The sequence below is a fragment of the Urocitellus parryii genome, chromosome 16 (assembly GCF_045843805.1).
Source record: "Urocitellus parryii isolate mUroPar1 chromosome 16, mUroPar1.hap1, whole genome shotgun sequence".
NCBI classification, from domain to species: Eukaryota; Metazoa; Chordata; class Mammalia; order Rodentia; family Sciuridae; genus Urocitellus; species Urocitellus parryii.
Window position 1 is genome coordinate 15674461 of NC_135546.1, and position 19008 is coordinate 15693468.

The 19008-nt window shown below is 45.2% G+C and overlaps 1 protein-coding gene across 2 annotated transcripts in view; it reads right to left on the reverse strand.

Moving 5' to 3' along the window:
- The window catches only part of Vgll4 (vestigial like family member 4), a 132787-nt gene that overhangs the window by 46348 nt on the left and 67431 nt on the right, over positions 1-19008 (reverse strand). The window contains exon 1 of one of the 2 annotated variants that reach the window (XM_026383029.2): positions 17783-18401. The exons of the other annotated variant lie outside the window; for it this stretch is intronic. Coding sequence (XP_026238814.2) covers positions 17783-17864 — 82 coding nt within the window. The 5' untranslated portion in view covers positions 17865-18401. Of the gene's footprint in view, positions 1-17782; positions 18402-19008 lie in introns of those variants that run through there. 2 annotated transcript variants of the gene reach the window in all.

Here is a 19008-nt window from a genome sequence, read left to right on the forward strand (position 1 = left end):
AGACGGCCAGTGCTGATTACAAATAAAACTCACAGGTGCCATTGGGTTTCTAATTGCACGACCACTACTTTGCACAATATTTTAATGTCAAAAAACAAAGAATTTTGAACTGAATGAATTTGGTAACAATATTCTCCAGTCCAAAACTCCAGGTTTTTAACAGCCACACTGAAGTGCCAACCCAGTCTGTCTCAGCGTTCCCACAGGGCGGTGCCAATCTGATCTTAGGACACTTCATCCTCTGGGAAAGAAACGCATCCCCATCAGCAGTCGCTCTCGAGTCCCCTCTCCAGAGCCTGACAACCACGGGGCCCGTCTCTGTGGGCTTGCCTACTCTGGGCATTGCATTGAAATGGAATCATGTGATGACCTGCGTGTTCTGTCTGCGGTTCACGCCACGCCCTAACACGGGCCAGGACTACCAACCTGCTCCTTCCTTCCTTTCTGAACTGGGAATGAAGTCCAGGGGTGCTTCAGCACCCAACTACACTCCTATCCCTTTTTATCTTTGATTTTTGAGATAGGGTGTCACTAAATTGCTGAGGTGGACCTCAAACTTTCGATCCTCCTGCCTCAACCTCCCAGTCGCTGGGATGACAGATGTGGTCACCATGTCCGCCTCATCCTTTCCTCTTTTAAAAAGCATATCAACTCGATGGCAAATGTCCTCCTAAAAGCCATTCTCTTTCCATTCTGCTTCTTGATAGGCCAGTCTATGTTGATGATGAGGCTCCGCCATTGCTAAACCCCCACCATGTGATACCCAGGCAGCAAACAATAGTGAAGTCCATGGACACTCCATGCGTTTTCCCAGAGCCTTAATTTAATGGCTTTACGTAACAAAGAAATGTAATGTCACATTATTAATAGGGTGCAGAACCTACCTGTGTCTTACCAACCTACTGTCTTTAAAGCCATGCTGACAGTGCTTTAAAACGGTTCCCATCCTAGAATGTTCTTAAGTGGTTTCAGCCTTGACATGAGGTCATGGGAATTAGACTAATGAAGAAAGCAAAATTGAAACACTCCCATTCGGGGGTCTACTGGGCTATATTAACTTGTGGCAAATTAAATAGATGAGTGGATTGCAACCACTGACGCTCGTATCTCATGATGACGTCTCGGGCTCTTTATTCTTCTCGGTGCCGTTAACCTTTAGGGTCTGGCTGTCTGTCAATCTCACTTCCATCCTGCTTTCTAGGAACTATGGCATCAGCGATCCCAAGACACGCCATGGCACAGCCCACCACACCCGAGACAGAGGCAAGTGCGACGTTTTCATCTGCGGGATTGAGAACCAAGGCTGAAAAGACGCCTGGGCTTCTCTCACACTCATTCAAGCTGTTCCAGCGCAAGACACTTCACTTACTAGAACAGTTGCCATTTCAGCAAACAACCTCAAAAGGCTCCTAGAGCCGCCTTCCTCACCAGAGAGACAGCTGTCCACTGCAGATGCCCACCTTAGACTCACATGGGCCCCAACAGTGGCTGAAGGGACCCCGCACACCCAAATCCTACATTCCACACTCACCCACACATACGTGGCATCCCCTCACAGAGACAAGAGATCACCCACTGGGACCGCGTGGAAGCGCCGTCATGTGTAGAAAAGCAGGGACAAGGCACGAAACAGAGGCAGCAAAGAGTTCATAACCGGGGTTGGAGACTGAAGTGCCACTCTATCCTTTATCCCAGATGTTCCATAAGTGGTAACTCGAACATGCCTATGGCAACCCAGGTGTGACCCCCTCACAGGACAAATGTATTCCCAAAACCTTGGGAATGAGTTAAGTTTGGCAGGAAGTTAATTCCTCCACCTGCAGAAGTTGTCCTCACTCCTCTTTGCGGAGTGGTGTGACACTTTTCCAGGTGGGCCACCCCCGGCAGAACCGCCTGGAAGACCTGTGCAGAATGCGGGTTCTGGGCCCAGGCCTAACGCAAAGTGCTTAGGATGCCTGAAAGTCTGTGCTTGGCCGTGCCCCAGGAGGGCCCAGGCTCCCCAGTGTCTCCCTCCCTGGTCCCCCTCCCACTCTCACAACCGTTCAACCAGGGATCAACCAACCAGGACCACATCACCTTCCAAGCCACCCAAGGGACCTTCGGTGGCCATGCAGTGGAAGGGAGATCAGTGCTCCGGGTCCACCTGGGGAACCGTCCGATGAACCAAGGTGCCGAGAGCAAGAGCTGGGCCAGGCTCACCTCCAGCCCACAGCAACACGACAATTGCTAAAAATGGCCTTCAGGAGAGATCGCCTCGGTTTCCTAGATGCACTTCTCTATTTCGTTTTTTAAATGCCCGCCTCTTTAGAGACCAGGATCTTGGATAAGAGACCTGGTACCGCCCAGTCTCAGTTTCCCCACAGGGAAAACGACTTTGCCATCTGCTGTTCTCCTTCTGTGGGCTTTCCCCACTTGGTTCTGTTTTGCAGAGCAGGCAGCTCTGGATCAGGCCCAAGGGGGGACCTAGACTACCAACCGCGAGTTCCTCAGGGGCGGGAGGGAACTTTCATACTGCAGAACCCAACTGCAGAAACCTTTTGCCAGAAGGAGAACCACTGGGCTGGGTGTGTGTGTGTGTGTGTGTGTGTGTGTGTGTGTGTGTGTAAGTGAAGGCTCTGTCCTGGCGCACACACACAGGCACGCACGTGTACACAGGAGCAGCCTTCTCCAAGCCAACTCGTTCTCCTTAGACCTAAAAGAACCAAAGTCACCCTGATCCCATTCTGAGATGCCACAGTAAACTGAAGGATGGAGTCAGAGCAGCCCCCGGGAGGGCCAGAGGATATAGTAGGGCCAGGGGATATGGTCTTAGGATTCACCTTTAAAATGTCTCAATTTGTTTTATGAATATTTATAAGTAATATTTATAAAACAAAAAACAATTAACACATGTTTGTGGCTTGGATGACTGTTCCCCAAAGGCCACATGCTGAGGCTGGGTTGCAGCCTGTGTTGCTGTTAGAGGTGGTGGAGCCTTGAAGAGGAGAGGACCTGGTAGGAGAAGTTAGGCCACTGGGGGCGTACCCTGGGCCCTTCCTCTCTCCCTCTTTGCTTTCCAGACTCCATGAGGCAAACACACCTCCTGCATGCCTACCATACTGTACTGTGCCACCTCAGGCCCTAAGGAATAAGGCCAAGCAACTGTGGACCAACACCTCTGAAACCATGAGCCAAAAGCAAACCTCTTTCCTTATTAACTTGATTTGCTCAGGTATTTTGTCACAGTAACAGAAAGCTGACTAATACAAAGTATCCTGAAGGAATCACATGTTCACTTTTAGAGGTTTCTCCTTCCAAAAATTCAGCAGTCCCAGAGGCGGCTTCTTTTATCCCAAACTGTTTCTCAACCGGTACTTTGTGACAGAATGGATTATTCATGATAACTAGATATCACTGTGTGTCCTATAATTCATCTACAGCAGTCCATTTCATCTAAATCTTATAAGTAGCTTGCCTACATAGTATCAGTATCACTAGCGCATGGCAGTCCATCTTAGCCAACTCCAGGACAACTGAGAACAACACTACAGAAGGCTTAGTCTAAAACCCATTATGGTTTAGGATGAATGACGCTTGGTTCTGAAGTTTTTGAAATATGTTTAGCATTCTCAAACCACATATAGTATGTATCAACAGGGAATTAGACAGAGATCACTCAACAGAAAGTGTCACTGGAATATGAAAAATACACCCATTCTATTACTGCTCCAGGAGTTCCATCCTAGGGCTGAGATCCCAGCCACTTTCCTGGACCTCAAGGGCAAATCGGCAAAGCAAATGGCATGTTTTGCCCTGAAGAACAGCGGAGAAGGCACTGTAGTCTGCATCTTGCTCAAACCAAGCTTTATCCAGGAGCTAGCACTGCTTCTTAAACACTCTATCTTTGGGATAAAGCAAACATGGTCTATCCACAGGATGGACAATTACTCATCAATAAAGAGAAATGAGGGCTGGGGATATGTTCAGTTGGTAGAGTGTTTGTCTAAACAAAGCCCTGGGTTCTAATTCCCAGTACCACATAAAAAAAGAAAAAAATCTGCAACACATTGAAGGCAATAAATGAAGAAAGTAGTAGTAGTAGTAGTAGTAGTAATAATAATAATAATAATAGAAATGAGCCAGGCGTGGTGGCATGTGCCTATAATCCCAGCAGCTTAGGAGGCTAAGACAGGAGGATTGCAAGTTCAAAGCCAGCCTCAGCAAAAGCAAGGCCCTAAGCAACTCAGTGAGACCTTGTCTCTCAGTAAAGTACAAAACAGGGCTGGGATGTGGCTCAGTGGCTGAGTGACCCTGAGTTCAATCCCTTGTACCAGAAAAAATAAAATAAAATGAAAGAAAGAAATGAAGTACTGACATGTGCTAACTACAAGCAAGCACCATTCATTAGGCTAAGTGAAAGATGCCAATCACAAAAGACCACATAATGTGAGATTCCTTGGAGATAAAATATCCAAAATGGGGAGATCTGCCGAGACAGAAAGCAGATTAGTAATCTGTAAAGTTGTGCATTTCACAGGCATAGTTACACAGACTGTGCCTGACACACAGAATGTGCTCTGCAAGTGTGTGTGTGTGTGTGTGTGTGTGTGTGTGTGTGTGTGTGTACACATGCGCTTTTACGTTTGGGGTTTTTTCTAATTACTAGCCACCATTTTTAACAAAACCAGCATTGGGTGTAACGTGTAATTTTCCAAGGCAACTGTTTTGAAGACAAGCTTGAACACTGCACCTATTCAGAAGTGTGAGTGCTGGCCATTTGTTTGCTCTTAGCCAGTCATACTCTATTTACTGTCAAGATAATAAAATGCCAGGTGACTGAATGGCCAAGGGAGTATTATGGACCCTAAGCTCCACAGCAATTCAAAGGAGGGTCACATGAACGCCATCGTGCAGTGGAAGGAGGAACGGCATCTTGCAAAGCACTGAGGTTTTAAAAGGTTAAAAGTGCAGTTCCTGCCTGTTAGATGTCGTGAGTAAAATCTCATAAAGGGAGCCCAGCCTGAGCTCCGGCTGAAGGATGTACTGAGTCCACGGGGCTGGGAGGGAGCAGGAAGGGCATTCCTAATTGGGGACTGGGGTGAGTAAAAGAACCTCGGGAGGGAACGGCCAGCAAACCAGAAGATAAATCAAACTGGAGCTCAGAAAGCTTAATCCTTGGGCTTTACTTTAACAGGCTGGTGGTTGGATGAATCACTACCAAAGCAGAAATGCAGCAAAGTAACATGATCCTGAAGGAGAGCGCTCCCCCAAAAGAGAGCCCTCGGTGCCACGTTGGTGATTTCTTCACAGCCCTCAATCTGGCTGCCTGCTGGTTTCCATGGCTTGGATTTACCCATTCGGAAAAACAATCCCTCCTTTGACAATACCCAAGTCACTACCTCTGCCCTGAAATTAGACAAGAAACACACACACACCAGTCTCCAACTCAGACCGAAAACCTCGCCAGGAGTGGAGGCTGCGCATTTTGCACACGGTCCCAATCATGGGTGTCACAGCGGGTATTCTGGGGGTCATGAATTATAACCTAACAAGTGTCCAGTGGGATAGTGTCCAGTGGGATGGAAATTCACAAGACTCACAACACCGTGTGCTGACGAAGATGCAGAGAACCTTTACAGGCCGCAGGAGGGAGTTGAAGACCGCGCAACCACTTTGGAAAACAGTTTCTTTAAAAGTTCAACACCGGAGATCAGGAACTCCACTTCTACATATTAACCCAGAAAAAAAAAATGAGTGCACAGGTCCACAAAACGCTTGTATTGTAATTGAGGTTGTAGGTCAAAATGAGCATACTTGGTGTTGTTCAAGTAGGTGCCTAAAAACGTTTGGAACTATACATTTTATGTGTATTTTATTGCTATTAAAAAAAAAGTTCAGCGCACCTGCATTGGTAAGAATTATAAACCTGAAAGAACTCAAATATCCATAAACCTCAGGATAGATAAGGAAAGTGCAACACACACCGTGGATTATTACACGTCAGTGCAAAAGGACAAACTTTCAATCCATGCAAAAACACAGATTTCAAAAATGCTATGCTGAGTTCAAGACATGGGAGCCAAATAATTATCCACCCAGAGCTCAAGAGCAGACCAACTAACCTCTGACTGCAGAGGTCAAGACCGTGGTTCTTGGGGGATGTGCATGTTGCTTGGAGGCAAAGGGAGGGTCGGGAATCCAAGTGTGCTGTATCTGGACCTGGGTGCTCAACCCAGATCAAAAGGAATCAACTGTTAAAAATTAAAAAAATAAAAATAGAGGCCATCGTTTAGCTATCCCCAAGGCCAACCCCTACCAAATCCTAAGTCAGGCTGACTTCCCCAGATGATAAACCTAAACAAAATGCCAACGTGAGCTTTACACGCTTGTCGTGATCCAGGGGGATGGAACCAACCTGGATCCTCTGCACTGCTGGCTTTTCACAAGAAGAGACGACTGACCATCATGAAAAAGGACAAAAGCAGGTATCTATTGAATGTACAATGAGTCCCCATGCAGTTTTCCAGATCAATAAAAGACTTCTTGTCCTCAGAACTCAGTCTACTGAGCAAGGCGGACTGTTAAATAAAGTCACACACTTAAGAACAAAGAAGGAACCCGGCCCTGGAGAAGCACCCTCAGCTCAGCTTCACGTCAGTTTGAAGGTCCAGAGGGAATTCTAAAGGGCAAGACAAGTAAGTTTCTTGGGTTTTTATGTGAAATTATAAATCAGAAATCTACGGGGCTGGGATGGTGGCTCAGTGGTAGAGCACTTGCCCAGCAGGTGTGAGGCACTGGGTTCAATTCTCAGCCCCGCATATAAATAAATAAAATAAGGGTTCATTGGCAACTAAAAATAATTTTTTTAAAAAAGAGACTCCACTTGTGTAGAGAGGACAAGAGTTTATTAAAAAAAAAATAAGGAATCTATGTCTGCACACATCTAGAATTGTTAACATGGAGGAGAGGAGCAAGGAGAAGAGAAGAGTTTCAGAGGCTACCACAGCTTGTTCTGTTTTCCAATACTTCTAGAATGTTACAGTGAGAATATATTCATATCTAATAGAATGTAACCCACTTAAACAACAAGGAAAAGGCCAAAAGATTTCTTCCTTCATGCTCTGTGACCCTAAATGCTCCATTCCCAGCACCTGAAGCAGGCTTCCACACACACAATAAACTCGAAATTCTAAGCAGATCTGAGATTTCTGACAAAACAGTAGGAAAATCTCACGAAGCCATACCTTTACATTTCTACCACAATTAATGATACTTTGATTTAAAAAAAAAAAAGGAACAGGTAGAAAACTTCAGTCCATTATCCAGATTAAGCTCAAGATTTATTACATCTTCTTCAGTCTTTTCCAAATACTTTAGTATCAGAAAACAAGAGCCTGAAATCAAAATTCCTCCCCAAGGTATTATAGAATCTGTTCTATCCAGTGCATTATATCTTAAGGTCTGAGCAGAGGAGTTTAAGAACAACAACTAGTTCACTGATTTCTTGAGTCTTTTTTGTTTTGGTACCAGGACTGAATCCATGGATGCTTAACCACTGGACCACATCCCAAGCCCTTTTATTTTTTATGTTTGAGACAGGGTCCCAGTAAGTTGGTTAGGGCCTTGATAAGTCGTTGCGGTTGGCCTTGAACTTGAGATCCTCCAGTCCTGAGCCACTGGGACTACAGGTGTGCACTACCATGCCTGGCTAGAGTTTTTTGTTTTTTTTTTTATTTCATTGCATTTTATTATGCTAAATTTATTTTTTTATTAGAATCCAAATGATCATGTCACCTCTCAAAAACACACAGCTGGTAATACTTTTCATAAACACTAATTCTCAGTATGATGGAGTGAAGCAATCTTACTCTATGAATATAGTTAATAAACCAAGATCCCATACTTTTTTTTTTTTTTTTTTTTGTACTAGGGATTGAACTCAGGGCACTCAACCACTGAGCCACATTCCCAACCCTATTTTGTATTTTATTTAGAGACAGAGTCTCACTGAGTTGCTTAGTGCCTTGCTTTTGCGAAGCTGGCTTTGAACTCAAGATCCTCCTGCCTCAGCCTCCTGAGCCACTGGGATTATAGGAGCGTGCCACCATACCTGGGTTGTAAAAATTTTTTTAAAGTTCCCTTAATATACTTTTTAAATCCTCTACAAGACCAGAAATAAATCATCCACTTGAATCTATATTTTGAAGTATGAAAATAAAAGCAAGTGCTTTTCAGTTTGGATATAACTATTCTAAAACAACAAATCAGCTAAATAGACCACCACCTGTGAAAACGCCACTTTTCCTAACCTGCGATCGTCCTCTCTATTTACCCCTCTCTGTCTGTCTCCCTGCACAGCCAGGGCCCTTGCTGTCTGATTCATTCATGGCCATATCCCCAGCCCATGAAACAGAGCTGGAACATAATGCATGTGAAGTATTTTCCCATAAATGATGAGCTCATTTAACAGACGGTCCAAAGTCAAGTAACTAGACAGCAAGACGAGCAGGGCAGCTTCATTCCCACCCGACCAGCCCACAGCCCATCTTTTTCTATAGAAACTGATCCCTCATGAGTTTCTTTCCCTTTCATTCATCTCCCTCCTGTTTTCCCCAAGAACATTCTAAGAGCTGAAAAACTCAATCGGGTCACCAAAAAAAAAAATCTTTGGGCAAAACATACAATTTCACTTTATCTTTAATAAAAAGGCACTGGAGTAGATTCATTCACGAGCAGACACCACTCACCAGGTGATGCTGAAAGACACAGGCCCCCGCCCCCCAGAGAGGACGGCAGGGCGGGCAGAGGCACGTGCAGAGTGAGGTGCGCAGTGTGCCCGCATGCCACGAAGACAGCGCCTCCGGGCCAAGAGAAGGGGAGAGCAGCCCAGGCACTTCCTGAACGAAGCCAAGAGAAAAGCAGGGGTGTTTAGGAGGAAGGCGGGGCTCCCTGGAAGGGAGCAGTTTGGAGCCAGCACCTGGACTCCAGGGTGTGGGTCGGGGAGTGGCGGAAGAGGCTATGGGACAACAGCACTCTGCTAATGCTCTAGAAGGGGACACCATTAGAGTCAGGGGTCAGCTACGAGGTTATTTCAGTAAGACAGAGAAAAATGAATGTAAACCCAACCCAGAGAAGCGCTCCTAAGACCTCTTGGACCTGTCCCGTCCTCTGCTCCGAGGTGAGCATTCTTGCCCTGAGCATCAGTCTCCATCCCAAATCAACATCTCCAGCAGCGGCCTCTCCTCTGAGCTCCAGAGCCCACACCCAACTTCCCACACTGACCTCTTCTTTGAAAACTCCAAAGTTCCACCTCAACACATCAGAAAGTAAGCCCACGATCTCACCCCAGAACCTGGTCCATTGCCTCTTTCTTGTCTCAGCAAATGGCGCCCCCATCCATCCACCTGCCGGAGCTGGGAACCCCCACCAGAACCTGGGGGACTCCAGCTCTTGCCTGAGCCAAGGCAACAGGTTCACACTTGGTCCTCTCCTGCTGTCACCTCTGCTCCCTCGGGTCTGTTCCTAAATGGCGATGACGGTTGATTTGAGGTGTCTATCAGCCTGCCTCCCCCTGTGCAGCCCTCCCACCCACCAGGAGCTCCCCTGATGGGCGTGTGCTCCTGAGGCACCCACATCAAGGGCGGCAGGAATTTTAAGGATTTGGAAGGAATCCGCACCAAAAGATAAGACAGGATGGAGGTAAGGACTCAAAGGCGCCTACTGAAACTGCCCCTAGGCTATCATTAAGTGACCTGGTCTACAGAAATTTCAGTGGTGCGGGAGCAGAAACCAGGTGACAGGGCACATACTGAAATATCACACTGCGGGCTGGGGCTGTAGCTCGGTGGAAGAGCACTTGCCTAGCATGTGTGAGGCTCTGGGTTTGATCCTCAGCACACATAGAAATAAATAAATAGATAGATAGATAGATAGATAGATAAATAAATAAATAAATAAATAAATAAATAAATAAATAAATAAAGGTGTTGTGTCCATCTACTACTAAAAACTTAAAACACACACACTGAGTCCCATTAATATGTACAACTACTACATGCTAACCAAAAAATTATCAATGAAAAAGAAATCAGGTGACAGCAGATTGACGAGAGAATGGTAAAAAGGAAGGTGGATGACCTGATGTTGTTCTTCCACTAACTTGAATGGCCAGGATGAGGCCACAGCTGGACAGGAACACAGGACAGGGAAAGGTTGGTTTGGAGTTTAAAGTTGGGAAAGACGAGTGTCTGAGCACATCATGAAGAGACAGAACCAGGAGCAGAAGAAGGCTCTTTTGATTTCGAGAGCCCCCTATGCGTGGGCCCATGTCTATAATCCCAGCGAACCCAGGAGGCTGAGGCAGGAGGATCCCCAGTTCAAGGGCAGCCTCTGCAACTTAGCAAGGCGCTCAGCAACTTATGGAGATCCTGTCTCAAAATAAAAGAGAAAAAGGGCTAGGGATGTGGCTCGGTGGTTAAGTGCCCCTGGGTTCAATCCTGAGGAAGAGACGGCAGGGCTGGGGAGGAAAGAGGGAGGGAAAGAAACAGACCAACTTAGGCCAGAAAGTTTGGGACCTACAACACAAAGGGATACACTGGCTTTTCACAGAACCCGAGGAAATAAAAATAAAGATGAAATTCGATTCAGAAGAGTTTGTGGATGGGAAAACAAGTTGATCTATGGTTCCCCTACTCATATCCACCTCTTTTATTTAAGAAGCCTCTCATTAAGGGGAAAAAAAAAAATGAAAACCTCCCATCCAGAAAGAGCATACAACTGCTCCCAATTATGGATTCAGCAAAGCAGTTCTAGAAACTTCACACAGGTTTTATCTGAGAATGACTACTATTTTCCATCCCTCCACTCAATAGAACACGAAGCCTGGTACAGCTGTTATTTTGGATTCCTTAACAAGCGCCTCAAATCACTCGTGGGTGATTTTAAGTGTTTAGCAAGCAGGTCATAGCTTTTTAGCAAGAAAATAAAATAAGAGTTCCTTGTGGGGTCAGCCAAGAGTTTATCAGTCACTCGTCAGAAAAACAACGATTTAAAAGAACAAGGTCATGCACAGTAAAAGTGGGTAAAAAGCAGCTGACGTCAAAATAAAATTTTAAAACGGTCCCTTGTCACTTGAATACTCCTGCCCCATAATGGAAGCTGTGTTTCTTCTTAAAGGAGAGAAAATGTCCAGAAATTCAAACTCATCACTCCCCTTAATTGTTATCAGGGAAGAAGTACGGACAGCATCCAGCTGGATCATGGGTAGTGTAGCACATCTGCACAAAACCATTAAGGTCTGGAATCCATTCTATTAAAATCGAATCATCAGCCAAGAACAATTAACAGGCAACTATTTTCATGCAAAGTAAATATAAAATAAAAATCAAGAGCAAATTCATATGGATAAACCTTTTTCATTCATAATTTTTGAAGCTGCATCATGCAGACTGTGGTTCCAGATATCTGCTGCTCTCTTAACAGCCGTCTCTATACAATGTTAGGCATTGTTTCCACCCTGGAGCAATTTTGTATTCAAAAGTCCCTGCTTGAATGTCCAAAGAAACCTGGCACAATCACAAAGTTGACTTGTAACAAGTCTCAGCCTTAAGCAAATTGCTTATTAATGCAGAACTTAGAATCGCTGTTCAGAACCTAATTAAGTCATGCATCTCCAGAAAATCTCTGCGCTTTCCAAAACGGTACAGAATTTTTCTAACCACAATTTTCCATTCCAGAAAGGATGATGGGTGGACTTCCACAGGTGGTAAACCAAGCACTAGCTGGGGGCGGGGAGACCAAAGCATCATCATCTCTATGAAATAAACAGTGGAGCAGCAGGTGGAGACGGACAGCTGGGGCGCCTGGGTAATTCCAGGGCTGAGATTCCCCATACTCTAAGCTGGTCTTGCATGGAAAAGACAACCTCTTGGGACTTTTCTACTACTTTAAAAGTTCTCACTTAAAAAGACACAAAAGGGCTGGGGGCATGGCTCTGTGGTGGAACATGTGCTGAGCATGTGTGTGAGATCCCTGGGTTCAATCCCCACTAACAAAAAAACAAAAATAAAGACACAAAAGATGACCTACAGGATCATTCCAATTATATAGGGCTCATAAAAAAGAAAAAAAAATGACAAAACAAAGCTCATTTGTTTTTTGTTTAGGATCTCACACAGAGACAGGAAAGGTATAAAGGAAAGCAACTGACAATTTTGACGATCTCTTGGGTTTGGGAAGGATTTTGATCAAGAAGAACCCTCGGAAGAGGGAGCCTGCTGTTTTTATGACCTGGTCGGATATACGACATTGTTGATTTCTTAACTGTAAGCTGTGCATATCATTATACGCATTTTTCTCTGTGTACCATATATTTCATAGTATTTTGTAATTTTAAAAAATGCTGAGGGATCCGTAGCCAAGCGTGGGCATCCCATAAATGTTTAAGAGAATGGATACTGGGTGACAAAGGGGGAGTACTGTGTCTTCTCTGATCACTGGCTAAATACAACCCAGTTTGTTATGTTGACAGGCTTCTTTGCAAGCAAAAGGGTGAAATGTTCAGAGTTTGAGAAGGTCATATAAAAAGCAACAAATTAAAGAGAACTTCAAGAATAGATATTCTGTTTTATCTAGGGTAAATAAACATTCTTTCAACCAGCAGTGGTTCCTATTGTTATGATTAAAACATGTTCTCACACACAGTGCCCTTACCCTAACACAACCTATAGAACTGGATATTGTGGAAGAGAAGACAGCAGACAGACAGGAGTCCTCATGGGATGTTCAGGAGGAAGAGAAAGAAGGGGCAAGCGCAAATGGAGGGGGTAAAACCCTTTTGGGGTCCCACTTTTAAAAATAAGCACCAGAGTTAAGGTTGGGGGGGGTCAGGGCTAACACATACATTCTTTATACCAGTGGGGGGAGGGCCCTATTTTGTTCCACAAGCTTATATTGCTGAGCAAGTCCAAAAAATAATCACCACAAGCTCAGCACACAATACATAAACACCATTACACATAAATTGTCATTGAATAACATGTTAAATGCATCAAGATGAAACAGAGCCAGAAACATCCCCTGGTAAGGCTTTTTTGTATATTTGTATACATGCAAAGTGCTAAATCTGGAACCAATTTCTTCAGGACAAAATCCAGTTTTCTGTAACCTTCGAAACTAGGCTGAGAAGTTCTGAACCTCCTCCCATGATGGCAGGGATCTCTTTATATCTTTATGATTTTTTTTTAATTAAAAAAAAAAATCTTCCCAGGGACAAATCTAAGCATCCTAGGAAGAGGAGGTGGTGGAGACAAAGAGAAGGGAAGGAGGAAGGAAGAGGAATCTGCCTTCCCCACAGAGCCAAAGACAGGCTCCAAGAGATAAACAGGCAAGTGAAATGATCCTTCCAGAAGGGGGTGGAGGAACAGGGCGGGAGCTGGGAGAAAGGGGGTGTGCTCACACCTTCCCAGCAAACTGTAATTAGAAGGAGCACAAACTGGCCAGATGCTCAGAGGCCTTCCTGGGCTCACCTTACTTACTTACTTACTTGAGCTCCCTCCCAGATTCCTATTCTGTCCCCCCCACCCTCATTCCCGGTGAAACGCTGAAGTAAAATGAATTTGCACAGCAAAACACTTACAGATGTCCCCCGTGGAACACATCCCTCACCCCAGCTCAATATGCAGGGCACAAACTGCTCTGCTCTGTGGCCTTTTCACCTTCCCAGTACCGACACTCCCAAGTTTCCTGATGCCAGTGGTGACACAAGTGACAATTGTCCTCTACAACAGTTCTAAAGCCCGAGGAACTCAAAATACCCAATTTATTCTTAACTTTCTCCCAATATAAATCACACCATTAAATTAAAAGGAGAGAACTCATCTACCAAATTACACACTAATGGCTCTTAACCCATAATTAAAGTATCACTCACAGCGGCTTACGGCTTACGCAGCCAGCCACGCCAACCATGAGCGCATTTATTAGGACCTGAGTTTTCAGCACCAAGTAATTATGTAAATGCGGCAGTCAGCCATCTTGAGAGAAGTTAAGGGTCCAACCTGCTCCCTGTTGTTGGCTGGGGAGCTCACCGGGCACTGGCATCTGCACAGGGCTTCCTCCTCTCAAGCCTAAGTTTCAGAGCAGCAGGGAGAGCAGACTCCGGTGAGGTTGGTCACCTACCATCATCATGACCTTCTCCTCCCCGAGCATCCCAATAGCCTGGACTTGGACCAACCACTGAGACCAGGTTCCACCATGTGCTGCAAACTGCACCGTGGAGGGTCCCTATGGATGCCCAGGCCCTAATGTCAAAGAGCTAAAAATTAAGGAGACAAGGCACACGATGACTTTGCACAGGCAGGAGGATATAAAAGCATCAGAACGCTCACATCCTCTGGGCTCTAACCTCAGTTGGATTCTTACAACAAGCTTTCTGAATAAACCTGGATGGACAAGAAACTCTGGGCCTCAGTTTCCTTGATGAAAACAGGCGAAGGTGTTAGATGATGTCTGAGGCCCTGCATAGCTCTGGGGTAATTAGATAATTAGAGAATACAAGGCAGTCTATCATTAAGTGCTAAATTACACAGCAGCACCTACAGCCGCCATTCGAGAGGCTGCACTGCTATTTAGTTTGTCTTAGAGGAGGGCATCATCCTAAACCACTTCCTGAAAGCCCAGGTGGGCACAGAGCAAGGGTCTAGGGATGCAGCATTCACCAAGACAGCACATCCTGCCCTCAAGAGGCTTCCAACCTTCTTCTGGAGTATTCTAAGGAGTTTACAGGAGGAAATAAATGAGGACTCTTTGGCCTGTGATCCTCCTGTGAAGACAGAGCAAAACCGGGCTTCCCACGGATATAATTGGAGCATTCAACAGGGTGGTGAAGGACGGACTGGTTAACTGTTGGGCACAGTAGTCATCAACCATGAGGTTTCCGACATGGGCATCAACACAGGCACAGCTCTGCTAATTTGCTTATCATTAGTGAAGGTAATTAGTAGGTTCCCAGAAGTCAGCCACACTTTGTCTCTTCCTACCCTTTGCATATCTGCTTCTCCTGCTACCCCACCAGTCTCCCTCCCCAAACCTACTTGTGGTTATTTTTCTCCTTTGTTCTCTTTTCACGTCTGCATGCAGACTACTATGGTAAAAGGCAGGTCGCCAGGGTGCAGTTACCAACCAGGGAGACCTTATCTCCACCGTTTGGAATGGGTATGACTGGGGTGCTACTTAGTGGCAGAGCATGTGCTCAGGATGCATGAGGCAGGCCCTGGGCTCCACCCCCAGCACCCCTGCCCCCCAAATCTAGAGTGGGTTCTAAAGGGAGATCCAGGAAGACCTTGTATGCTACAGAACGACTGCACAGAAGTTGCTAGAGAGTGAAGAAAGATGGCGAAGACACAGGGTTTATTTTGTGGAACAGAGTTGTCAGATGCCGCTAGGGAATATGATATAACTAACCTGGAAAATAAAAATAACCACCCACATCTTAATCTTTAAAGCTACAAGGTCAGAAAACGGATTTGTCCCTTATTCCTAAGAGGTACGAACCTTGCTTGTCTGAGCCCTAAATGAAGTCCAGTGTTGCCTACCCACTGTACGTTTCCTTTTCCAAATAGTTTCCCTGGAACGTTGGGGAACCGATTTGTTCAAAAGGAATATTCTCAGCATGCTGGACGGAAAAGCACAACAACTGTTCCAACTTTTCTTACCAAAAAAAAAAAAAAAAAAATCCCACGTCTGATGGATGCCCGTCTTGCAAACACCCTTTACGGCGCTGACCAGATGTGTGCACTGTTTACATGGAGAAACCTCCAGGACATAAACAACTCACTCCAAACACCACTCAAATTTTGCTGTGCTTTTCTTCATTTCCTGTGTATTTATTTTGGTGTTAAAATAATGTTAACTTTCATAATAAGGAAAATAGAAGCAGATGTGTAAACCAAACAGACCACAGCTTGGTATCCCACATATCTGCCCAACTTTCAAAATCAAAGTTTCTGCCTTCCACATATCGAGGGAGATGGGAAGAAAACAAGCCACTTGCAAGTACGTGACATACCACGGGACCATAAATCAATCTGGAGGAGCTTTCTTTAAGCTCTTCCTCAGTGCACCAACCAGAGACAGGGGGAAAAAAAAAAAATCAATCTGGTCTCAATTTCCTAGCCATGGTTATATCCCTCTCTTAGGCTGATCATCATGTTCTGTTTTGTTTTTTAAATATCCTATTACTTGTTGACAACAACAATACAACTGAAATTGCCTTGAAAGTTTTAACTTCTTGTTCACCGGGGGAGAAAGTTCTTAAATAAAGGAACGACAATACATTGCCTCCACAGGAAATGAGCCCCATCACTTGCTTCTGCCTTTGATGAGTTCAGAAGCAAGAGGATACTGAGTGCAGCAGATTCAAAGAAAGCAACTCGGGAAGTGGCTGGAACTAGTAAAAATAGTTATAATAACAATTCCCTTGGAAAATCCTTTCTATATGAGATCCTTATCCATGGAGCTAAATAGAGGGATAAAAATGAATGAGGCGATTTCCCCCCTTGAAGGAGGATTAAGTTTTCAAACGATTAGGAAACAGACCTGTAATTTTTTTTTTATATGAAAAACACAAGTGAGCCAGTTCCCCTCCCGAGATTTGTCGCCCTTGTTCTGTTTTGTTTTCAGGAGAAAATGTTTGGTTGGCCGCAGGAGAAAACATGGAAACTGCCCCTGCTAAATCAGAAAGGAGCCGGCTCCCCAACACATATGTGGTGGTTACAACAAAAAAGACTTCCTGCCAAGCCGAGGCCCCCCAGAGACTCCTCTCCGGCCTCTCAAACCCAGGCCATTGCTGCTTTTTCAAATTGCACGTAGAGTGGGTTCCAAGAGCTTGAGAAATCGCTTTTCCTCTTCTAACACCAGAGACAAGGGAAGCACTATGAGGCGGCAAGGAACAACCCACAGTGAGTGCAAGGTAACCCACAAGGAGAATTTAGGAGGGGTTTGGTTGGTTTTTGTTTTGGGGTTTTTTTTTTTTTTTAACTTTTTTTTTTTTCATTTTGCTTTCTGGCTGGTGTGTTGTGTAATCACTTCCACAAGGGGCCCGAGCGACTGCAGAGGGGACATGCCTCAATGTCAGTGCTCTCTCTATCCATGCAGTACAGGAAGTGGGAAGTCAGACAAAGGGCCAGCCTGTGCTCCCTGACATGGGTGCCCTTCCAGTCCCCCAAACTGCAGAGAAAAATTCTCCACCGCTGGGGACAATCATCGCTCCTGGAAACAAAACCTCACTGTAACTTTTTGCCCCCAGCACCCATACCCCCACCCCGCACATGAAAATGCAAAACTTCCCTGGAATACAAACAGGAATACTGTAGATGGTGGTTACGTTTAAAAATAAGTCACAAGGCCCCTCCCCTTTCCCTTCCCCCCAAAACACCCAACAACTTTAACTTGTACTTGGGTCCTAGAAGTTCTTCCCCTAAAGAAAACACCAAGAGAAATACCAAATAAATAAATTAATTAAAATAAATTAAATGTAAAGCGTTACTCCGTCGCAAGCCTACAGTAAAGTTGTAACCATCTGCACCTCCCAGGCTCTGCTGGCACCCTCCCAACTAAGGCACAAACTCTGCATTGAAAGGGTACCTCATCAAGGCTGCCTCTCCAGCAATCCACAGTCCCAAGAAAAAAACAAAATGCTCAGAAGGCGATCGGAACCCCCAAAGGGAGGAACAGCCACGAGAAAAACGAGAAAAAGCCCAAGGACAGGAATTTCCAGAATAGAATTCTAGCATAAAATGTCTACCTTCGTAGCACAGAATGCCGATATTGTTGTTCATCTTGTCCAAGTACTGGTAGTTCAACAGGTCCATCTTCATAAATAGCATTTATCGGGATAGCAAAGAAAACCAGCTCTTTGCTTTCGCCCCCAAACAGAAAGTTTCAAAATTCAGTTGTTGGTGAGTAGCTCCTGGCTCTCTGCTGAAACTTCACAAAGACCGAGGCCCGGCCTCAGATGATCAAAACAAAGTATGTAAAAGTTAAAAACAAAACAAAAAAAATGCACACACACACACACACACACACACACAAATCAGTCACACAAAACCCTTCAAGGGTTTATTGGTAGACGGTGTATGGACTGTATCCTCGACTGAGCATTACAAAAAGGTTTCAGAAGTCTTTACGAATCCGTCTTCGAGATTAAAAAAAAAGGAGTAAAACAAGGAAAACACGAAGCACATTTCCTAGGACAAAGCCCCACTCACTGGCTTCCCTCACAGCCTGCTGCAAGTTGACTGCGCTGACATGCTGGCTATGCCTGGTATGACTCGTATGTAAACCAGCTTCCTGCCCGGGCAGGGGGGCAGGGGGGCCAGGGGGCGCCGAGCATGCTCACTGCGCCCGGGCGCCTCGGATGTCAGGAGTTTCTGCACAGCATCAGGCTCCAAGTGCAGCGAGGGTTTGAAGGAAGCCGAGAGGGCGAGGGCGGGAGGCTGAACAGAGGGGGCAGCAGAGTGGCTCTTGACAGGAAGCAGCCCGCCCCGGCAAGACTGTGGGAGGAGAAAGAAAACCCAGCAAGTTTCTTTTTCAGGAGCTGAGTGCAGGATTTCAAAAAACAAAACAAAAAACCCCACTCCTCCATGGAGGCAAACTTGCGTGGAATTGAACTTTGGTAGAGATTCGCTAAGTGTTTTTGCTGGGCTGTCGCTCTATGTAAGGTTTCTTGGCGCCTGAGACTTTTTATCATGTCCACTGACAGGTCAGTGGTCCGTTTCCATTTCAGATGTTACAGGACATGTCACTTCTTTCAGAATCCCAGTAAAGGACAAGGCACCTTTTCACTGCAGAGGAAACCAAAGCTCAGAAGGATATAAATAACTGGCCCACAGCCCCAGAAAGAGCCCATAGAACTACTTTCAGAGTTCTTCTTTCAGAGTTCTTTTTTTGCTAATAGAACAGTCTTCCCCGCAAAAAAAAAAAAAAAAGAAAGAAAGAAAAAGAAAAAAGAAAGAAAGAAAGAAAACAGTG